The 23,888-nt window shown below is 48.3% G+C and overlaps 2 protein-coding genes across 2 annotated transcripts; both read left to right on the top strand.

Annotated features, from left to right (window-relative positions):
• Positions 1 to 6,594: 6,594 nt before the first annotated feature.
• On the top strand, positions 6,595 to 12,172 carry LOC144129042 (iripin-2-like). The gene is made up of 3 exons (XM_077662924.1): positions 6,595 to 6,760; positions 7,782 to 8,647; positions 11,439 to 12,172. Exons 2-3 carry the CDS (start codon positions 7,791 to 7,793, stop codon positions 11,752 to 11,754), a joined length of 1,173 nt encoding a protein of 390 aa, XP_077519050.1. The 5' UTR covers positions 6,595 to 6,760; positions 7,782 to 7,790; the 3' UTR covers positions 11,755 to 12,172.
• A 3,892-nt stretch (positions 12,173 to 16,064) lies between these two features.
• Positions 16,065 to 22,460, top strand: LOC144129040 (iripin-1-like). Its single transcript, XM_077662923.1, has 3 exons — positions 16,065 to 16,423; positions 18,243 to 19,108; positions 21,129 to 22,460. Exons 2-3 carry the CDS (start codon positions 18,252 to 18,254, stop codon positions 21,442 to 21,444), a joined length of 1,173 nt encoding a protein of 390 aa, XP_077519049.1. The 5' UTR covers positions 16,065 to 16,423; positions 18,243 to 18,251; the 3' UTR covers positions 21,445 to 22,460.
• Positions 22,461 to 23,888: the final 1,428 nt, after the last annotated feature.

The raw sequence follows: 23,888 nt of genomic DNA, 5'->3' as shown, positions 1-23,888 counted from the left end.
GAAAAGTGCCTTCAAAGCTGTCATCTGCGATGAGGGCTTACTCCAAGGACCCAGAGTCTTGGCTTCACTAAGGGGCCGAGGATCTAAACGGCGGAGTGTTGCAGCCAGGAGTGCACGTTCACGCTGAAACCGAGGGCAGTTACAAAGAAGGTGTTCTGTAGATTCGTCGCACCCACAGATCTCACACGCAAGAGTCCGCCATTGCAATTAAGTGGGAGTAAGCATTTGTGAACGCCACTCCCAGCCACAGGCGACACAACAGTGTAGCATCGCAGCGGGAGAGGCCGGACGGAGGACTGAGTTGGAGTAAGGGGTCTACAGCGGTGCAGACGGCATGTGGAGTTGCCAGTAGAAGACCATGGCTCTAAACGCTCTCTTGGGGCCAAGCATTCCCGGATGTCTTGCTGCGTCGGCTCTTGACAACGGTATCTGGACAATGTTGACACTGCAGTGAGCCGCTCTAGCTGCAGAGTCAGCCGCGTCGTTTCCGACAATGCCAAATTGTCCCGGTATCCACTGGAAGACGATGTCATGACCCTCTTCCTGCGCCTGGTGTTGGAGATGTCTTAATTCGGCTACGAGTTGATCGTGATCACCATGGCGTAAAGCAGAATTAAGAGTCTGTAGGGCTGCTTTTGAGTCGCAGAACGCAGCCCATTTGTGGGGTGTTTATGCACCGATGTACTGCACAACCGCACGAAGAGCGTTCAATTCTGACCCGGTGGAGGTTGTTCGATGCGAAGTTTGCTGGATAATACTGGTCTGTCTCGGAGGAATGTCCACGGTGTAGGTTGAACTTGTACCTGAGACCGAACTATCTGTACACAAATGAATGCGGTCACTATATGCGGCGTGGAGTAGGTAGCGTGTCTACTGTTTAATGGCCGGTGTCGATAAGTTCGATTTTTTCCTTATGCCCGGAATTGTAAGGCGCACGCATGGCTCCCGCAGACACCACAACGCAGAGGAAGGCCGTGCTGCCGGGGTGAACTGTGATGGGATGGACGACTGGTGGGCTGCTATAACCCTTGAAAACGCGGCGTATGGTCTTTGATCCGCCACTGACACAAGGTGGTGCTGGTAAATCCCTGGGGTTTAAATGTCGTATGTGGATCCGCAGGGTGTAAAGTGTTATATACGTCGAGAGTGGGTAGTCCTGGGAGATTGCAATTGTAGCAACTGTTGATGCGCTGCGGGGGAGGCCCAGGCATGTGCGAGGTGCCTGATCTTGTGTAGTTTGGAGGGCACGCAAATTCGTCTTGCATGTACTTGAAAGCATTGATAGAATCGTCAAGCCCCACGATTTTCCGCCAAGAAATCTGAGCAGATGTGTGATAGAGATTAGCTTTTTCTTCTGATCTATGAAAATTCCTAAAAAAACGATGAGATGCACGATAGGCAATGACATGGCCGTCAATAGTTAGCGGATAACGAGTCATACTTTTGCTCGTAAATGTCACTATAGCGCACTTCTCGGCTGACACGCTAAGACCTTGCTCTCGGAGATAGGAGGAAGTTATGGTTGCTGCCCTCTGAAGTCTTGCTCGCACCTGTAGACGCGTCACAGAGGAGGCCCAGATGCAGAAGTCATCGGCATACATAGAGATATGGACGGTATTAGGTAGGTAGTCCTGGGGTCTTACAAGTGTTAAACAAAGTAGGACTGAGGGCTCCGCCCTGAGGAACGCCCGGTTGGTGTAATGCACGGGTGTGGGAGCCATCCTCACACATAATAAAAAATGTATTTTTGGTGAAATAGCTTTGGATCCACCTAAACATCCGTCCACCGATTCCAACAGCCTCCAGCGCATCAAAGATGACCTCATGTGTCACGTTATCGTATGCACCTTTGACATCAAGAAAAAGTTCCGCGCACATGCGCTTCTGGCGTTTCTGTTACTGTACTGTGGACACAAGATCAATGACGTTGTTTATAGAGGAGCGACCCCGCCGGAAACTCGTCATGGCATTAGGATACACGTTATTGTGCTCAAGGTACCACTAAGACGCGCCAGAAGCATTCTTCCCATGACTTTTCCCACACAGCTGGCCAAAGCTATTGGCCTGTATGATGACAGGTCGAGCGGGGATTTCCCTGGTTTTAGTAATGGCATCATGCGACTGGATTTCCACTGGGGAGGGACAACTCCGTCTTGCCACGAGTGGTTGTAAAGGCTGAGTAGCTCTCTACGCGCGTCGTGGCTAAGGTGGCGCGGCGCAGCATATGTAATGCCATCTGGCCCTGGTGCAGACGAACGCTTACATTCCGCAAGGGCAGCATCAAGTTCCTTACGAGTAAAGACAACATCTATCGTTGAATCCCGTGATGCAGGAGGAACACGCTGAAAACCCGACGTAGTCACTGCACCCGCGATTGTCCTTCAGAAGTCAGTTGCAACTTCAATCTGGTGACGGTTTTGATATAGAGCCAAGTCATAGAAAGGCTGTCTTTGCTGTGGAAGCGTTCGAAGCCCCCGCACTGTCCGCCAAATGAGGGACATGGGCTTTCGTGGATCCAGAGAATGGCAGAAGGACTTCCAGCGCTGTTCCGCCAGCGTGTCCATTCGTCGCTTGATTTTACTCTGCACACGACGCGCCTCTGTGAGGTCCCTTACGCATTTGGTCCGTCTGTAACGTCTTTCTGCACGCCGACGAATAGCGCGTAGGTGGTCTAATTCGACATCAAATTCGGTGCGCATTCGAATTGACCTCAGGAAGCCTCTAGCAGCCTTCATTGTTGTTGCTATAATGTCCTCCAAACTGGAAGTGAGGGCTTCTTTGCACGCCTCTTCCATTCGAGTTTTAAATGCCGTCCAATCGATGTGTGCGTGTGTAGCTCGGCCGGACGTCCCAAGACCTGGAAACTTGAGGTAGGTGGGTATGTGGTCACTCCGGTAGGTCTCCACATCACAAAACCACTGGACACGCTAGTGCAGAGACCGCGAAACTAGCGTCAGGTCTAGGCAACTGCTGTACGAACTGCCTCGCCGGTATGTCGGGCTGCCGTCATTCATTACGCAAAGTTCATTTTCTGAAGCAAATAAGGCCAGATTCCTCCCTCTGGCGTGTACTATAGGACGTCCCCACAGTTGGTGGTGGGCGTTGAAATCTCCGCTAATAATCCAAGGAGCACGGGTTGCCTTCATAATTGTCTTCAACCTCTCACAGTCCAATTGAGAGGCGGGGGAGACATACGCCGCAATCAGTGTGAACTCTATGGATCCTTTTCTGACTATGAAACACACGTACTGATTGTCATTGTGGGGTTTAACTGGGCAGCAAACGTGCGTTATGTCGGTGCGGTTGTAGACCAGAACTTTGCTGCGCTCCCCGCATGACGGAGCAAAGAAGGGCTCGTACCCGGAAAGCCTGATTGCTTGGGATAAGGTTAGGTTCACAGATGACTAATATCGGGAAGTGGTTGTTGAAAACATATTGCCGAAAACTTGCGATTCGTGACTTAAGGCTTCTTGCGTTCCACTGGAAGACCGCAGCGCCCCTGACTTCCTCACGAAACGTGGGAAGCTGGCCAGCCATTATGTTTTAAAGATCTTGTAGTGCTAGAACCAGAGAGTCCGGCACCAGTAAGGCGCTTCGGGTGGTTGACGATTGCAGGGCCTGTATCAGAGGGCGAATGGCGTTGACCACCATCCTGAGGATCACGGGGGCTTGGCGATCTTGCTCTGGGAGCCCTTCTCTAACGACAGGTGAGCTCGGCGATGGGAGCTTGCGTTGAGGAGGCTCAGCAGGACGTAACGGCGGAAGCGCTGCCGGGAAAGCGTAGCTTTCCCTTTAGAGCCAGTACAATAACTCTATGGTATGCAAGAATACCGGCGGCGCGGTGCATTATGGGTGAGCGGTCATTTTGAAGCCCTCCTTAGCGGACTCCCGACACAATCACCGTAGCTTCTTCGGCAGCATGCTGCGTTGCCGAGCGAATGAACGGGATAACCTCTGTTGAGTGACGCACTACAAGTAGCCTAAAGGGAATGGCTTCGTTCCCTGAAGATTACGCAGCGGCGCCACCTGAATGCGGTAGACGACGATATGAGGAAAAATAAAAAAACAATCGGGATGGGCCCTTTCACGCTGCGGGCAAGCGACTGTGTCCAGGAAATACTGGTATCCATGTTTGTAGCCATGCGTGATGCTTCGGACGTCTAGGAATTCTTGGTGTTGAGAACTCGCAAGCAACAGAAGTCGCGGAGGCACTGGAGGGCTACAACTTTGAAACGATCGGCTACCGGCACAGCCGTCATGAATCATGATAACAGGTAAGGCGGCTTCTTTTGCACCTTGCTATGTGCCCACTGAGTGTTTTATTAGCAGGTAAACCGTTCGCAAAGCCTGAACAAGACTCCGCTAAAAGTGTGGGTGTTTGCCAAGAGTGATGGCGGCATAATCGCTGCGCATGGTACCTGTACTGCAGGGAACGTCGAAACATGTTCCCATGTTTCAAGAGCGTTCATCCGTGACTTCAAATGCTTACGAAGGGTGAAGCTTGTCCTGAACACATATAATGCGTGGATTTCCGAAGCATCCACGCATGGAGAGCCACAGCGGTGACTGAGTGGTTATGGCGCTGGGCTGTTGGCCCGAAAGACGCGGGTTCGATCCCGGCTGCGGCGGTAGAATTTCGATGGAGGCGAAATTCTAGAGGCCCGTGTACTGTGCGATGTCAGTGCACGTTAAAAAACCCCAGGTGGTCGAAATTCCCGGAGCCCTTCACTACGGCGTCTCTCATAGCCTGGGTCGCTTTGGGACGTTAAACCCCCATAAACCATAAACCAAACCGCATCCACGCATGGCCACAAGCCTATTTCCTGGCGCGGTCTCATGCCCGCAGCATGAAAGGGCCCATCTCGATTGCTTTTGATTTCTCCTCATGTCGTCGTCTACCGCATTCAGGTGGCGTCGCTGCGGAATCTTCAGAGAACGAAGCATTTAATACCATTTGCAAACAGCTATAGGCTATTTGTATCGTGTGCCGCTCAAGAGCAGTTATCAGGTTCATTCGTGCAGCAGCGCAACATGCTGTCGTAGAGGCTGCGGCGACTCCTAAAGTGTACTACATGATGGCCGCTCACCCACAATGCACCGCACCGCCGGTTTTCCTTCATACTTCCAATTGCTTGCGAAGCTGGGGGCGACGCCGCTGCTCGGAATGCATGAACAGCGCGATTTGCTTAAACGGTAAGAAAGCCTGTGTGGTTCGATGGGAGTTGTGCGCCGTTAGGAAGCATGTTTGCAAGACTGGTGCCGCAAGGTAGAATATCATTCGAAGCGTCGTGCGGCGCGCACCACGGACACCGGTATTTCTCCCCACGAGCCCGTCGTCTTCCTGCCGATGGGCGGACGGCGGCATCAGCCATCTTGACCTGCTTTCCTCCTTCGCTTCTCGCGCCAGCAAATGACGCCCGCTCGCTTACAATATATTAAATCTCACAATACATGTAAAAAATTTCGTTCCAAAACTTTTTCTCCTTGTAAAAAGATCTTGTCCAAAATTTTTGGGTATAAAATTCAGGTAATTTCCTTAAGTCCAAAATGGTTGCAAAATAATTCCTACAGGCAACCTTTAAAACTTCCCTGTGGGCGCTAAAAACATTCCCTCAGCAACCCGTGCCGGTTCCTTAAACGAACTAATAAATATTCCCCTTACGCCGCGCAAAAGCCTCCCTGGACGGGCATAAATTATATATGCCCTTTTTAAGTAATAGAGTGAATTACCAAAGGGTAATGCTTTAGAGGAAAAACGATTTTTTGCCCACCTGGATACCTTTTCGGTAGGTTTTTTTTTGGTGTGTACTTCTAGTCTCAAAGAAGAGAATCCGTGCTTGACTGCTACTGGATGAGGATCAAGATTTGCTTTGCGGGTACTAAGTGAACCTTAGCATAAAACGGTTGGAGAGCTGCTGCAGAGTGCGGTGATGATGTTCCAGGTGCCAGCCAGGTCTCTGCATTTGCAACGGTTTTACCATAAGGCAGTAAGGCAACCGGCAGGACGGCGACTTGCTCCTCTTAATTCACGCTGGCACCGCTAGTAATGACTGGCGTTATACCTTTGTTCGAAACTTCGGGGAAGTTTCAGCACCTGTAAAATGTTGTCCAAGAATCCTGTCCGCACGTCTAGCGCAGGGCAAAACAAGAATCTTTCCTTCGTAGTGATCTGCGGTCACCCATTCTTCTAGGCGATGTCAAGCAAAGAATATTTAAAATGCATATAACCAAGCTACTGCAGTGCTAAGATCGACCAAAGAGTGATTGGTCATGTGATCACTGAACAAAAAGCTTCATCCGAAAAATTCCGGGTCTGTGCTTTCTCGGACACCCTGCTACGGTGCCCACTACGATGCCCACATGGCGACATGTGCTTTTAGGTTTTATGCTTTCGAAGCAAGACAGCAAAGTTAAGCAGAGTCAGTGTGGCTGGCAATCTCTATACTGAACGACGAGGGCGAGTTAAACAAGCCGCAGATAGATACGAAGACGCTCGTCCTTGCTGCCAGCTTCTTAGGTTTCAGCGGGGCAGAGAGATAGACGAGTCGGAGGGGGCCGAATACTTTCCACGGACCTTCCATCCCCGGTGACCCAGTACTGGCCCCTTCCGAGCAGCATAAAGCTCGCCTCCCATGCTGTTTGCGGTGTCTAGCCTTCTGGTTCTACACGGCGTGCAGTCCTCGACGAAAGGACCAACCTACAGGCTCGTTGTCCCTGCTTCCATCGCCCTCGACTTTTCAGCAGTGGTGGCCGTCTTCAGGTTCGTACGCCTCCGAAGTACCGCGCTTTAGCTAAGAATTACTAAATAAAAAGAGCAAAGATTTTAAAAGGCACTGAGATACCTAAGCTTTGAGTTGCAGTTTGTTGACACTGGGGAGGAAGCTTCAGCTGTAGGTTTCGGACGACAGGCAGAAGTATTAACGCATATGTGGCGCGTCAGCAGGATTCGCGGGGGGTTCGCGTCCTTCACATGGGCGATTGTGACAGCCCGGCATACGAGAGCAGACGTGCTAAGCAATGACGCCTAGTTCAAGCGTTCTTTCTGTCTTCAAGCCATGACACGCAAGCCGGAACTGTACCCGAGTTTTGTGCCAGGCGTTTGGGACAGAGAGTACGATCTGCACTGCCAATAAAGTCAACCTTCTTGTATTGCCAGCCATTATTTTACCACTGGCACTAAAGTAATTTCCATTAAGTACCGCCAGGCGGTGACGCAATTCGGGTACAGAAGAATGCTCAGGAGATGCAACGTAGAGAGACCATTACGTAGAGAAAATCGTGCCGCATAAAAACAAGCCTCCAGTGAAATGAGTACCATTTATCCAGTTATTGAAAAATCCTGTTTATATTAACATGCATAAGAGCATGGCTCATGTGAATGATATTGATTGCCCCCTATGAGGAGTTACCCGAGCATTACGGAGCATAACAGCGTTATGAATTAAATACGATGCCGAATTCACCACGACGAAGAAAATGTCATTAACTTATGACAACTTATTAATTTATTACGTCTCACCCTCATGGTGCGTGCCTACGTAGCGCATAGCAGCCAACCGCGGTGCTCCAACGCGAATTACAATTGAACAGTAACCGTTTTCGTTAAAAACTGCGACATATAGTGACCTTAATTCCTCCATCAGTTGATTCATTGAATGGAAACAAAATGGTAAATAATACTGAAAATTATTCCGTCACAGTTCTTGCGTTTTTTCATGAAAGGCAAAATAAGAGTACAAGTTGGGCAAGATAGTAAATGGACGTTCCCACCCCTGCTGCAGTGTAAAACCATGAAATCTGCCATCTGGCTGGCGTGGCTCTTGGCCCTCTGCGTCGCCCAAGAGGAGCACAAGGTGACCGATGCCAACAACCAGTTCGGCTTTCGCCTCCTCCACAAGATCCCGGTCTCGTCCGAGGTGAACCTGTTCTTCTCGCCGTACAGCGTGTCCACAGCAATGGCCATGGCGTACGTTGGCTCCAGGGGCGAGACGCAGCACGATCTGCATCAGGCTCTCTCCTACTCGACCGCGGGCCTGACACCTGACCACGTTCCCAGTGCTCACGCCCAACACACGCACCTTCTGCGTGCACCATCAAACTCTACCGTCCGCGTCGCCAACGCAGCGGTCGTTCAAAATGAGTACTCTGTGCTAAGAGAGTACCTGGATCTACTGAGTCAGTCCTTCGGGGCCGAAGTCAACAGAGCTGGCTTAAACGACGAACTGTCCCTGAACAGCATCAACGATTGGGTGAAGAACAAGACGGAAGGAAAAATCGAGAAGTTACTCAGCCAACCTCTCCCACCAAACTCTAAGCTCGTTCTTCTCAACGCTATCTACTTCAAGGGGTTGTGGAGCACGCCCTTTGAGCCGGCGGCAACGTCAAAGGCACCGTTCTTCAATGCGGGAGCACACAGTGTAGAAGTGGACACGATGCATGCACAGCTCCAGGCGGGTTACGCTGAAGACGAAGAAACGAACAGTGACGTTGTCGACATTCCTTACGCCGGGCTCGACTACAGCATGACTATTGTGCTGCCCAAGCAGAGGACCGGTGCCGAAGCACTCAGACGGAGTCTAACGTGGCCAGTCTTCCAGCGCCTACTGTCCAAGCTGAGCAATACGGTCGTAGACGTGGCGCTGCCAAAGTGAGTAGCCTTTTCTTGTCCGAACCTCGGTCATTTTTCTTTTTTTTTTAGCGAACAGCAGTGGTGTCTATGAATTGTACTTTATGGTACTATCTTGAAGCATTCGTACAAAGGCAAATGGCTCTGAACAGAAACTTTTTATTTTCGAAATCTACTGTAACGTCGTCCGCTTGTCAATGCGGTGAAGTGCCCGCACGTTTCTATCACCTCAAGAGCAGCCAAAAACGGCCGTCGATCATGAGACGTAGGCCGGTCATTGTTGCTCCGACAACCCGAACAGTTCCTTTTCCTTGGGGAAAGAACACAGCGTAAGTAATCGTGACAGATGAAGAACAGACGCACACAAGCGCTAAATGTCAACAGAATGCATTTACCTTAAGACCCGCGTTTTGTTCTCCTATCGAGAAAAGTCTGAAAATTTGTGTGTGTATATTTGAAACCTCCTATTTCACGAAAATGACACCAATAGGTAAAACACTTCAGGAATTCACGCCAAACGCACACTTCCACGCTCACGAAATTGCAGCCCTATACTTCAATACAACATAATTATGCCCAATTAAATATTTTCTTTATCATTCGAACCTATTTCTGAAACGAAAACTGAACTTCAGTGTCCTCTAGTAAAGTATTCTACCATCTGTACGAACAAAACCTTACAGCGCCAGGCAGCACTTCCTGCGTGCTCCATCTTTATTTCTTTTTTGAAAAACGATTCTGTTCTCTATGCCGCCATCAATGCATTCGTGAAAACGCTTTAGACATTTTGAAAAAGTTTGCAAAGTCGCGCGCGCAGTCGTAGCCATGCCGCGAAGGGTTATTGAGAGATAATAATAATAATAATAATTGTTTTTTTGGGGAAAGGAAATGGCGCAGTATCTGTCTCATATATCGTTGGACACCTGAACCGCGCCGTAAGGGAAGGGATAAGAGAGGGAGTGAAAGAAGAAAGAAAGAATTAGGTGCCGTAGTGGAGGGCTCCGGAATAATTTCGACCACCTGGGGATCTTTAACGTGCACTGACATCGCACAGCACACGGGCGCCTTAGCGTTTTTCCTCCATAAAAACGCAGCCGCCGCGGTCGGGTTCGAACCCGGGTTGAGAGATCACGCAAATGCAAGTTTGCCGCAAGGAAGGTTAAGCTGCCTGTTAGCTTTGTTGACACAAGTGAGAGAAAGCGAGGCGCAATCGAGACATCGCCGTAATTTCCTACGTTCGCCACGTACCTCACAAGTTGAAGCGTGTCGCTCTCGGGATTGGGTTTCATGTTAATTTTTCTGTCCCGTACAAGCGAGACCATTTCTGCAGAAAGGGGAACTCTTCATGGCGTCGTACGTTGGTGTGCCGCAAGAGGCATGAAACGCGTATTGTTGCCTGTCGCACACATGTGTTTTACGAAGTGCAGTTTTCTTGCGGAGCCTCGTATGTGGCCGAACGTGCTGATGCGTCATTGATCGCCACAGAGAACATTCTTCGTCCTTAGATGCCGCTGCCCCACAGCCACAACCTAGCATTTCATTATAAAACCTGACAGGGGTGTTTTCCATCGTTTGAACGCAGCGGCATCTTCAGGAATTACTCTGATTTAAAGATAAGAGAAATATCTGAAGCCTGTGCTATAGCACGCAAAGGGGAATCATGCTCCAGCAAACCTCAGTGTCTCTGTCCCGCCATCATGTGGCTTATCTTAACCCTTCGACTTTTTTACTATTGTATTTACATTTTGGCTGGACGCCTGCTTATCAGGTGCCCACCCGTTGTAAGAGCGAAGAGATGCCGCGATAATGACACAAACGGCATTATGGGGGCACAGCAAGTGTTAAGTACTGAGAGGTATTTGGAAAGGAATAAAGCTTCAAGACTTACTTTTGGGAATTCGGTTTTGTGCCTAAAGGCAGAAGTTCAGTCGGGACTAGAAATAAATAAGATAGCTGTGGGGAGGTTAAAACTGGGTGTCCATAGCAAAATCACATAGGAGGCAGTATAGGAGGACATGATCTGGACATCGATTGAAGCAGAAGCAAGAACCAGATCCATCCATACATCCATCCATACATCCATCATCCATCCATTCGTCCATCCATCCGCCCATCCATCCATGCGTCCGTCCACCGATGCATCCACCCATGCACTTTTTGTTTATATTTTGGCTGGACAGCTACTTATCAGGTGCCCACCCATCGTAAAGTGTATGACCAACGACATCATTATCACCATCATGACGAGCCTTTGCGCTTTTTTGCTTTTAGGTGATGTTTCCCTCTCTTTTCTTCTTCTTCCCCATAAACCTTCACATGCACTTATGCGCTCGCACAATAACTCAGTTGCCAGTCATCGCTCGTCTGCGCCTGTTCTTCTTCCATCCCGTTTATTTTTTATTTTTTATTGGTTTTTGTGGAAAGGAAATGGCGCAGTATCTCTCTCATGTATCGTTGGGCATCTGAACCGCGCCGTAAGGGAAGGGATAAAGGAGGGAGTGAAAGAAGAAAGGAGGAGAGAGCTGCCGTAGTGGAGGGCTCCGGATTAATTTCGACCAACTGGGGATCTTTAACGTGCACTGACATCGCACAGCACACGGGCGCCTTAACGTTTTTCCTCCATAAAAACGCAGCCGCCGCGGTCGGGTTCGAACCCGGGAACTCCGGATCAGTAGCCAAGCGCCATAACCACTGAGCCACTGCGACGGGTCATCCCGTTTATTTGCGTCGTGTTCTCTCACAATGTTTGGTCACCAACTCGCTCAGCGGCGTACTTTAGGTTCCATTACGAGCGCTTTCTTTATCCGCCCAGGTTCAAGCTCGAAGGCGAATACCTGCTTAAGGCACCTCTGTCGGAGCTCGGAGCCTCGAAGGCCTTCGACGAGGAGCACGCCGACTTCTCGGGGATCACCGGCAACCGGGACCTGGTCATCTACGACGTCGTGCACAAGGCCGTGGTAGAGGTGAACGAGGAAGGCAGCGAAGCAGCCGGCGCCACCGGCGTAATCTTCTACACGAAGAGCGCGATTGTGGGAGTGCCGTTCGTCGTCGACCACCCGTTCTTGTTCTTCATCCGTAACAGGCAGACAGGAGACGTACTCTTCGCTGGTCAAGTAAACCACTTTTAGGGCTAACGGACCACACGAGGCTTAATTTTGTGCTCTGCCGCCCTCAACAAGCGGAAGCAAGAAACACACCCGGTGCCTAAGTGAAATGGACTGAATAAAACAGCGGAGGAAGGAAGCTCATTTGATCGCATAGCGTTTACTTTAAAAGTGTGCACTAACGTAGGCATGTCATTCTGGCTTTTGTGCATCACTGGGACAAGAAATAAGGCATTCAGAAAACCGTCCATGGCTGTTGTTGTCGCTTGACTCCAAGTTATATTGTCTTAACAAAAACGCCTTACCCTTGCGATTGCTTTTCGACTCAGGGTGCTGTATCACATGTACGTTTGCTTGTCTGTTCTTGGACCTTGACCCAGACTGCGCATGTAACGCTATTCGTATATATTGTATGTATTGAATAAAAATGGTTCTGTTGATAGTTGAGCACTTCGCCTGGTCCTTTCTTCTTCTGCGTGTTCGTCTCGCGGTGCTACAACATCAAGGAAGCGAGGAAAAGCTTTCCGACTGCCTGCACCACTATATTTTTGGTTGCAGATGAACGATAGAGCCTCTCTCCATACCCTGGTAATTTGTGAGCGTTTACAGGAATCAGTGAGATCTATAGGAGGAATGGACGGCATTTAGATCTTAGTTCTCAGCGGAACAGCGTCGCAAGCTCCCACTCAAGACTGCGGATGAGAGAACAATCAAAACTCGTTCTAGCCTGTAAAGACACGCCCATGGTTGTTCCTAAGCAGATGAAAGCAACGGAGAGGGTTGAGTATAGGAAGTGATCTAGTAGGTACTCTATATTTCATTATTTTCGCACACGCCACTGAACCTCACCTGCCTACAATATTTATGTGGTATATACAAAAACCACCTTATCGTTTCTTTGTCCAGGACTTTAAAGCATGAAATAATTATAGCTTCCATTCTCGACCAACTAAGGCGGATATTGTTTGGAAACCGCGACAAATCTGCTGCAGGTGTTAAGCGATGCGCCACTGCCCTGTGATGGTAGGTGCTGCCACCAGTGGGGCTTGTGGGATACGGGTCGCTCTTCCCGGGCAACCTCTCGCAACCAATCGTTAGTTTTAGCTGCCACCTGCCACGGGAGGCAGTTCGCTCATAATCCGCTGGGCAGGTCGTGATGACTCCACAAGATCACGTGACCTAGGTGGCCCACCTAGGCTGCTTCTCTGGGAATTTTTCGCTCACAGCGCCGACGCCCGATGTTCTCCGGAAAGGGAGGCTTAACGCTACGGCGCATCGCGTTAAAATTTGAAGAGTAATTGGTCCTTGAGGTACGACGAGAGGTCAGCGTTAGCTGGTTCGCAAAATTAAGCCAAAGATGACACTTCTTGTGGCGCAAGAGCTTATTTGACAAAAAATCACCATGGCAGAAGGTACTTTTGGTCTTGTGAAGGCATAGTATAAAATGTGGGGTGGGGTGAGGGATAGGAGAAGCGGTTGATACAGATGTAATAACGATTGGTCACAGGGAACAAAATATTAGTTGATTTTCGGGAAAGCAAAGGTATAGTAACTGTCTCACTCGCAGTGGATGCCTCAGCCACACCGTGGGGGTTGGAAGTAAGGCAGCGAAGGAATGAAGAGAGAGACGCCCATAGTGGAAGGCTCCGGAATAATTTCGACCAATGACGGTTTTTTAAAATGCACTGACACAATCGTCTTTTGCTGAGGTGAGCGCTGGAACGCGAAATCAAATTTTGCCAATGCAGGATTCGATTCTCAGTTCTCGGGCTCAGCATCCGAATGTCGTAACCAGCGAACAACCACGGAGGGTGGTACAGATGGAAGAGCGTGCCGCATTCGCACAATATATTGTTGTGGGGAAATACTATTTACATTTATTTACAAGTGTTGGGGGTTAGAATAAAGAGTTCCTAGCAGGGAGCACCAACACGAACAGGGAGCCACATTAACCTCCTTTTCTCCGTTCGTCCTTTTTCGCGAGAGGGCACTTCGGCTTCCACTGCCACTTCGTCGTAACAATATTATAAAGGGGGGACAGTTAAGGACAGGCAAGGGGCCTGAAATAAGAAACTAGTAAGCAAAACCTCTATACAGGCAGTCGCAAACCAGCACTTCTTGAAGCTTTCGTTGTCATGAAAAAAAGCGGAACGATATAATCTTGACTGGAGAGCACTTTTCCATATTTCCCGACAAAAGACAAAGCTCCACCGAAGCCTTTCGCGTTTATTTGCTTTATTTGTAACTGTCAGCTCTGAAATCGTCGCTTCGCATTAACAGAGTTTAAACAAATAACGCAAAAATGTTCAAGGCGGTGAACAAATGAAAAGAACTGCTCTTTTTCCTTTCAAATGCATCTCAAATTGTCACGCTTCTCAAGTGCCAATAATAACAAGCTATTGAGGATTGCGGAGCAAATTTACGCCCATGTTTGCACATTTTGGGGAGTAGGCTGCGAAGGTCAAATGCACACAAGAAATGACCGTGCGCTTCACAATAGAACAAGTACTAACATGGTTACATTCAGGATCTTCAACACTTGCACTGAACCCTGATAAACGCCGTACCAATTAAAATTTTGGCGCCGTGGATACTTTCGTAAAAGCACTAAACAAAGCCGTTGACAGTGTCACAAAAGAGTGAGAAGTTGTCTTAAAATGTGCGCACGATCTAGAATCAGGTGGCTAAGAGCTGCTCAGTCGTCCTAGAACGAACAAGATTGGCTCTCAGTGCATCCATGCTCCCTCTACAGTGTTCGCCAGCTGCTGTGTAGAGAAGCCGCGCTGACAAATGAAAACAGGTTTCATAGCAGGCACTGAGGAGGCTTTCATAAGTATGCTGCCAGAGGACACTGGAGACTGAGCAACTCGGAGTCAATAAGGGGCCGCCTAAAGAAAACTGAAGCTGCTCTATCACTGCCCTCCTGTTGCTGCACATGTCAGGACGTCAGAGACAATCACTACCCCGAAAGATAAAGTTTCACCGAAAGAAACGGAAACCGTGAGCCCGGGAAACGCTTCAAAACAGCTTTCGCAATGCGCACGTGGAGAAAATGTAACAGAAAGGCGACTTGACGAGAAAGTCTAATATGTCTTAAGAGCGATCATTCCGATTGACATTTCAACCATGAACAATATTTTGTTCGCATACAGTCGACTCTGTACCGCATCAAGACATAGTGACATCCTTGTACCCGAACGCTCTGAACGCTTTTGAGTGGTCAGGAAGGTTCAGAGCTGAACCGTATAGGAATTGCGTATTCCACGCCATGACCTTCTTTAAAAAAGAAGGTATGGCACACTCTAGTTGACGTGGCTTACAAAAATGGGACTCGGTTGCTTTGCTCTATAAAAGGCGCAAAAAAAAAAAAATAGCGCAGGACAGAACTCTCATGAAAATTTTCGTTTCTTTTCCTGCACTTTTCTCTGCAAATAAAAACTGCACTGTGCAACAGTACGGCACTGTTTACGCAGCATTATTGAACTCTCCTACCACTCGAAGCACGCAATCTGTTTCCAAGTGGAATGCCTTTACAATGTGGGCAGCTGGAAGGAAGGTTGCTTGTGATGCAGTATTCAAGGCTAGTGCACGCTACTCGCTGTGGCTGTTTCTGTCTCTGTGTTGTCTATCTCTCTTCATGGCTGTTCTGTCTTTACGAGCGGTAAAATAAAGTACCAGGGGATTTTGGCTGTTGTGGTTTCTACGCAAGGAAAGAGGATTTTCATCGCGGCTTATACCCTTGAGAAACAAAGAATTTCTGAAACGACGGGTCACACAACCTGTAAAGCCCCAAAATAGACGCACGAAAGGAATGCGGCTTCCTATGTGTGCCGGACACGAAAAGCTTTCTGGAGCGTTCTATCCCGCACACGCTGCCACAGTTGCATGTGTTGCATAAATAATGTCCCTACTTAGCATGCCCTAAGCACCAGCGCGCCCTAAGGAGCTGTTGAAACAGGCGTGTGCTATTTAAGTTGAGCCCCATGGCCCCGAGGGCACATGGGTCACGCACACCCACGTCCTGACTAGGTCAGGCGCGTCACAAACCATCAGCCGCAGACAGAATGCGATAACACGAGGAAGTCGTGGTCAACAACGCTTGATATCGCCAAAGGCCGCTAAGCTCATGGCGACTGGTGCTTTCCAGCATTTGAAACTTGAAGTCATCTTCCATGCAGTGATTGTTTTGACGGCCGTTTTAGATGCATAGATTTCGCTCTCCACGTTTCACTGACGTCATTCTGTCAGTAGCGGTTATCAGTCTTTCCTTCCCTCATAATCTAACCCGACCAAACTGAAACAAACCTAACCTAAGCACGGGCTCGAAACAAGGCAGTCTCTATGTCTGGCGATCTCGTTTCTCAACGCTTAAAATTGGACAAACAAGATAGTGTTGCTCCAGAAAGGCGGGTTAAAAACAACCCATGGCGATAATGCTGGGCCTTTCTGCTCAGCCGCCTTCTTCGGTTACAGTGGCGCGGAGATACAAGTCGTCGGGGTCGTCTTCTCTATGGACCTCCCATCCTACGCGGCCCATTACTGGCCTTTTCTGTTGAGTATAAAGCTCTTCTAGCGCACTGTTTGCAACCACTACTCTGCTGGTTCTGAAAAGCGTAACGCAACCATCCGCCTCCAGGATCACTGCGAGCGCTGCCATTTTTCTCTGACTCTCTGGAGAGTTGGACGCCTTCAGGTGCGTACCCTTCAAAGCGGTGCGATATGCCTTAAACTTGCTAAAGAAAAAACTATATGAAAATTTCACCCATACTTGTGAACCAGTCTACTGACGAGAGCAGAGATAGCTCGTTTTGATATCGTGCTACCAAATTACTGCGCATGCCTAAGTGGAGTATAACATTCAGTTAGAGCCACTTCTGCAAGGCCAACGGCAAGGTGAATTGTGACTGAATCTTCACGCATGCGACGACGGCCTCCGTAATTTGTTGCTCGTAATGCAAGTACCCTGCCTGCTTCGTACGACGCTGCCTCTGGGCTTCGGCACGTTAGCACACACTTGCAGGTTTCTCTCCCAGTGAGCGAACATACCTCGCCGAAGGCATCCCGACTCCTTTCGACATGAGCAGCTGATTTTGTATGATTTGGCCGCGCAGCTGCGCCTTTAGTTTACTGTAATCATGGCACGCCGTTCCGTTTCTGTCTCGATGGCCGCACCTATGTGCATGCGTGCGACGTTGGCCGCACCGCTGTACCGTCTTCTGACGATGGCAATCGATTTCACTGGTCCCATTGGAATCTCTATGACTGGCTCTCGCCTATGACAAATTGTGACAGCGTTGTGCAGGGTAGCCAACCGGAACCCCTTTCTGGTTAACATCCCTGCCTTTCCCTCCTCCTCTTTATCTATCTATCTATCTCTCGCTATGAGATTACGGAGGTGTCCGAGTGCCTATACGCTGTCCCACTGTTTTGTTGCCGCTGAATAGGAAGCTGAAGTTGACACAAGCAGAACCACCACCGGAGCACTGAAAGAATCTGGGACGTAAGAATTGCTCGCGGTTGCCTTGACCGCGAAATTTCGACAATATGGACAGACTGGCGGCCGACAGAAAACGTACCGGACAGCCAAGTGCCGTCCTAACTTAAGGGAAACATACTGAATGCGGCTGTGATATGTTGACCCTAGAGTATGCTGTGCTTAGTAGTGATTTTTTTTTGTTTCAGTTGATTTACGATCCCTCGTGTCTCAGATAAGATAATTTTTTAATGTCATATAGCGAGCGCAGTAAATACAATTCGAGAAAAAGTGAGCGGGGTACCATGCCTTCCACCATTTTTGTGCAGACAGATTTTGTGAATGAAATTTTTTCGTCAGTTGAAGGTTAATATGCATCTTTAATACAGAAATTGATTCCATGATTCTTCGGGCGCTTGCTTGAAAAGTGTTTCATTTTGGTGTTGCTAATTTCGACAATTAATACACCTTGTAAACAATGTTGCACATCGCTACAAAAAAAGAACCCCTAGTATTTCGCGCTGAAAAACTAAGCACTTATCTTTCTGGAGGCCCAAATAAAATATTTAGGTGTGAAAACATTTATTTTCAAAGTAATCTGCGTTATATATGCTTAGAAAAAGGCCTACAGGAAACAAATAAGGTTGAATTGCATGCACTAATGCATATGATACTTTGCCGTGACTTCTCTTTACTCTTCGCACCAACGCGGCTGATAGTGGTCAAGTACTGTTATGCCTGCGAGCATGGCACATAACTAGCGGGTATTTCTTTCCCCTCTTTTCGGTCTCGTTTTTTTTTGTTAAGTGACAAACTAAGTAGAACTGCCAGTTGGCATAAATTTTAAAATATTAGTTGCTTACATGCGCTTGTTAGCGACTGCCAAAAACCCGGAATGGTTACCTTGTGCTGCTAAGCAGGAAAGACAAATGCAAAACATAGTACCGCTACTTTCATGCTGCATACAGATTTAAAACGTGAATTAAAAGCAGCATTGCTTACCTTTCTTGTGTCCGCCTTCTTTTCACTTTTCCTGCAGTGACCAACCATGAGGTTCGTCATCTGCCTCGCATGGACCTTGACGTTGTGCGTCGCCCAAGAGGAGGACAAGGTGACCTATGCCAACAACCAGCTGGGCTTTCGGCTCCTTCACAAGATCCCGGTCTCGTCCGAGGAGAACCTCTTCTTCTCGCCGTACAGTGTGTTCACAGCAATGGCAATGGCATACACTGGCGCCAGAGGCGAGACGCAGCGGGATCTGCACGAGACTCTGGGTTACACGTCCGCAGGCCTGACGTCCGACCATGTACCCAGGGCCCACGCACAACACACGCATCTTCTGCGAGCACCTTCGAACTCTACCATCCGGGTCGCCAATGCAGCGGTTGTTAAAGATGGATACTCCGTGCTAAGCGAGTACCTTGAGTTGCTGAGGGGCTGCTTTGAGGCCGAAATAAATACCGCTGCCTTGAGTGATCAACAGTCCTTGAACGCTATCAACGACTGGGTGAAGAACAAGACGGAGGGAAAAATTGAGAAATTGCTCAACGGACCTCTCTCGCCAGACGCGACCATGGTCCTCCTCAACGCTATCTACTTTAAAGGATTGTGGAGCGTGCCCTTCCAGGTGGCAGCGACGACGAAGGCGCCGTTCTTCGATGCAGCAGCAAACAGGGTAGATGTGGACATGATGCACGCACATCTTCAGGCGGGTTACGCCCGAGACAATGAGACGAACACGGATGTCCTCGACCTGCCGTATGCTGGACTCGATTACAGCATGACCATTTTGCTACCCCGGGATAGAGCAGGTGCTGACACCCTCCGGCAAAGTCTCTCGTGGCCAGTCTTCCAGCGCCTCCTGTCGAAACTGATTGACACACCCGTCGACTTAGCGCTGCCCAAGTGAGTAGCCTTTAGTGCGAAAGCTCTTCTACTCTCACCAACACCGACCAAGAATGTTGTCTGTCCTATCTTTCTTGTGCCGATACCAAGTGACACTGAAGTCATGTTAAGTTTTAAAAAGCATAAAACACATCGAAAGCTAAAATTTCAGTCTGGCAACTCCCGGATTTAACCGCGCCCAACCTGCGGGTGCATGACCTCTAAACTTGGCCCGTGCCGCCCCCAAAATTTATCCTGCCCACCCCGCAAGTCTGGCCTTCACCGATTTATACCAAAATCGAAGTCCAGCCATAACTGACAGCGCCAAACACGATAGTGCCCTCTAGATTTGGCTCTGGTCACCCCCAAAATTTAGTCCGGGAATCCCCCAAAATTTGCCCACCCGCCCCCGAAATTTGACCTTGGCTGATAATGACCGAAATCGAAGTCCAGCCATAACTAACAGCACCCAATACGATGGTGCCCTCCAGATTTAGCCCGAGCCATCGCCAAAATTTGTCCTATCCACCCCCCAAATTTGGCCATCGCCAATTTAGACCAAAATCAGCGTTCTGTTATAACTGACAGCGCCCAACACGATGCTGCCCTGCAGATTTGGCCCGAGCCACCCCCGAAACTTTGCCCACCCGCCCCAGAAATTTGACCTTATCTGATATGGACCGAAATTGAAGTCCAGCCATAACTGACCGCGCCATACACGACGGTGACCTCCAAATTTGGCCCGGGCCATTTCTAAAATTAGGTAAAGCCAAACAACTAGTGCTTTCGCACTATAATAGGTTTAAATAAGTTAAAATCTTGACAAATTGTTCGTTCTAGGCCTTTCAGCGTTGTGTGCTCTCGTGTCTTCTCAGTGCCGGGACTTTAATTAGCAATGAGCCGTCGAGGAAGTGAAAAAGAAAAGGAAGCTTGTTGTTTCAAGTGAAGAGCAGTTGTACATTTGGTGCGATATCCAGCACGGCTAGTATCCGGTCTTTTATAAATAAGGCGCTAGTGCAACAGCAGAAATTAACCGTTTTAACAAACGCAAGTAGACTCAAGCAGACCGTGAGACAACAGCTGGAAGTGCACCCTAGCTTTACTGCAGAGGAAATAACATTTACGAGACAGTTGAAAATTTCTTATAATCCTTAATTGCATTGCCAGTCTATTACAAATCTCACCGCTGATGAAACAGCAATCTGGTGTCAACTGTTTGCTGCGATATGGACGAAATACTTTTAATATAAAAGGCAAAATATCACTACCTCCATGGCATGCTAACTGAACACAATTGTGAAGTGACCATTCGCGTATTGATTTCATTACAACTTTGAATACGCTGCGTGCGAAATTCTCACATCATGCACTCCTATCACCATCAAACTATAGTTCAAAAGCGATGTTCTGTTGCTGGAATCCAGCACTGGTGCATATTGCCCGATTTCTGATGCCTCAAAATTATGTTTTGCAACAAGGAGTACGTAATCGCGCTGTGCGAAAAAGGTGGGGCAGTCACCTGAAGTAGCTATATCACATAGGCATGGTGCTAACTTGCCATACCCGCACAATACCAACTCAAGGTGCCCCAAATTTGCAAATGAGCTGAAAGTCCGCACGTGTGAGAGAGCAGTAAAGTTCTAGCTCTTTCAAAGTTAATGATAGGAGCAGCCCCTAATAAAAGAGGTCTATATACAGTCTATAGACTTCATATCAACTCTATTACATTTATATAGATATTTCTTTTTCTATTCATAGTCTATAGATAAAAGTCTTCTAAAAGTGTATGGCCATAAATGTATACATTGTCAATAGACTGTCTATAGGATTTGTATTCCCTATAGACTGTTCCCTAGGGTTTCTCTATAGCGAGTCTATAGACTTTATAGACAGAAGCCTATGGACAGTCTGTAGACTGTGTAAATAAATTTCTGTAAGGGGCGCATTATGACCGTTGCTCATGAGGCCATACAGAGGACAGAGATTGATGCCGCTCTCGACTCAAGCGTTCCGGTATTCGTGGCTTTCTTTATCCGCCCAGGTTCAAGCTGGTGGGTGAATACAAACTGAAGAGACCTCTGTCGGAGCTGGGAGCGTCGAAGGCCTTCGACGGGGGTCACGCCGACTTTTCGGGAATCACCGGCAGCCGGGACCTGGTGATCGACGACGTCGTGCACAAGGCCGTGGTGGAGGTGAACGAGGAAGGCAGCGAAGCAGCTGGTGCCACTGGTGTCATCTTCGTTGAAACAATCGCCGTCAGGGGCGTTCCATTAGTGGTGGACCACCCCTTCTTGTTCTTCATCCGGAACAGGCGGACCGGAGACGTCCTCTTCGCGGGTCAAGTGAACCATCTTTAGAAGCGGCGGAGGACCACGCAGTCCTGAATTTTACGCTCTCCCGCTTTCACTCAGTGAGCGTGTGACAGACCAAACAAACAAAAGGCAGGGACACAACCAGTCAATGCTCGCTTAACCAGGAACGTGCCCGACCTCTCAGAGAAGACACGGAAAGGATAGGAACTACGGAAACAGAAGCTCTATTTGTCGCCTGTCATCGTTTCTCCAAATATGCATCGACATGTACTAAAGGCAACGAATGAAACGGGAACAATAAAACTGAGGTGGCAAAATAAAAACGCCAGCATATTAACTCCTCAATTTGAAATACAAGTGAGGTTGAATCACACTTCTGAAGAAGAGTCTTCGCGCCTTCGAAATTAAAATAGTAGTACCCAGTAGTTAGCTTCCCCTGGCTAAGAGTGGCTTATCTGGCAGTCTGGGTTCAATTGTCTTGTTTGCGTTTTATTTCTTGCTGATAGTACAATTTATACTGGTGTTCATTATAGGGACAAGCACTAAGACATTCAACAAAACCTGGACTAACATATGCTTTTCGCCTTTTGAGGCAGCTCAAAACTACTGCACCTGAAGAAACTTAGCAAGTACTATACGAACTGATAGTTGATCTGCAAAGAAAACCGTGAAGATAATTTACCGAAAATAAATACTTTAAACATGAGGCCGCCGTGGTGGTTCAGTGGTTATGGCGCACAACTGCTAACCCGAAAGACGCGGGTTCGATCCCGGCCGCGGCAGTCGAATTTCGATGGAAACAAAATTCGAGAGGCCCTAGTACTGTGCGATGTCAGTGCACGCTAAAGAACCCCAGGTGGTCAAAATTTCCGGAGTCCTTCACTACGGCGTCTCTCATAGCCTGAGTCGCTTTGGGACGTTAAACTCCCCTAAACCGTAAACTTTAAACATGATGCATGAGTGTTAGTTTTCAAAGAATCATTTTATACATCTTTCTTGAACCATACTCGATAATAAAAACCACTGGAATTTTCAGCCAATAAACACCTGTTCTTGCTTTCCTCATAGACTGTCATCTTTTCCTATCGTATCCCTCCTTCTTCCCACCTCCCTTTCCAGTGCACAGTAGCCAACAAGGGAATAATTATTCCGGCCGTCCTCTCTGTTTCTCCTTGGAAATAAATCTCTCTCTCTCTTGAATTTCTGAAGGATAGTTTTTGAAGGTGTGCTCAAGACAGCGCCGTATTTTTTCAGGCGATGCGACGTTTGCGGCCAAATACTCACCAAACCGACACGTAATTTAAACTTCCCAGCCTTACGGCAGTGAATAGGTGATCCATTTGTCAGATTTCCCTCTGATCTTGTCTTGTCTCGAAATAATGTTCTGCTCCTAAGGGAGACGAGCGAAAACAATGTGACTGACTGCACCCACGCAGGCTTCGTTGCAGCTGAGTAGAAACATCCTTTGCGTTAATTAAAGCGAACATGCTGACGAGATAGATGGCTTATGTTTTCAAGAAGCATTATAGCGCATACACAGAGAAACATTGTGTCCATCCTCTCTTCTGTGTGTTATTGTATTGTGTTGTATCTATTGTGTTGTATCTATTGCATGCGCTTTATTATTTCTTCAAAACATACGTTAATGAACCTTTTGACATCTTCATTCTTACATGGACTGCACAGTGTATTGAAAACTCGCGTGATGACCGGCATTACGAATATGTTGTAGAAACAAAATCGTTACAGCCGAATTACTGTTAATCCCAGGGAACTGCATTCCCAGGCAGACATCAAACCTGAGTGGATATACCTCTTGGTGCCGCGCTCAGCCTTGCGTGCATTCTAGTGGTTTGTCGCCTGGACGTGACTTGTTTTGAACTGGATTTTATACGGCTTCAGGAAGACTTCGGCCATCGCCGCAGCTTCCCGCAGCGCATTCTTTTAACTGGTAGCCTATCGCGCTGTTATTTGGGCATCATCGCCTTCCTCTCCTTTCGACCATTTATGCGTGCCCACGTATTTTTGCGAAGGCCGCTAAGAGAAAGTTTGGTTTTGGGGTCAAGAAAGGAATACTCGACCATATATAGCCACGATCTATAGAGATCGCGGACGTCACCTCTGCTGCTGAAGGCAGCGCTGGCCATGCGGGTTGACAGACACCAAAAACGACTAAGGTAGACGCGGCTGTCGTTCGCTAAGTGGCTGCTAACGTAACGAAGTTTCCATAGCGCCATCTGTGAGCCGTTCTAGAATGCGCTACGCCTTTTCTTCAATGCATTTCATGCTTCTACTCTCAGCGACGTGATAGACTGTGAATTTTTATTTGCCTAGACAGAGAGGCACATAGATGAAGGTTGCAGATGGTGCCATTTACGTAGTTTTTTTTGTTTTTTTTTGCTGGCATGAAAAGAAAGTGCGCCGGCTTAGCAGTTGCTGGCGCGCACATTACGGCCACTGGAAATGCAAAGAGGATGAGTGGATTTTTT

Source organism: Amblyomma americanum, chromosome 4, assembly GCF_052857255.1.
Source record: "Amblyomma americanum isolate KBUSLIRL-KWMA chromosome 4, ASM5285725v1, whole genome shotgun sequence".
NCBI classification, from domain to species: Eukaryota; Metazoa; Arthropoda; class Arachnida; order Ixodida; family Ixodidae; genus Amblyomma; species Amblyomma americanum.
This window is presented reverse-complemented; position numbering and strand designations above follow the sequence as displayed.

Bases quoted from the DNA above. Each gene is read 5' to 3' on its own strand.
- LOC144129042 (XM_077662924.1), top strand. From the start codon at position 7,791: ATGAAATCTGCCATCTGGCTGGCGTGGCTCTTGGCCCTCTGCGTCGCC. The intron at 8,648-11,438 runs GTGAGTAGCCTT...TTATCCGCCCAG, and splicing joins GTAGACGTGGCGCTGCCAAA to GTTCAAGCTCGAAGGCGAAT.
- LOC144129040 (XM_077662923.1), top strand. From the start codon at position 18,252: ATGAGGTTCGTCATCTGCCTCGCATGGACCTTGACGTTGTGCGTCGCC. The intron at 19,109-21,128 runs GTGAGTAGCCTT...TTATCCGCCCAG, and splicing joins GTCGACTTAGCGCTGCCCAA to GTTCAAGCTGGTGGGTGAAT.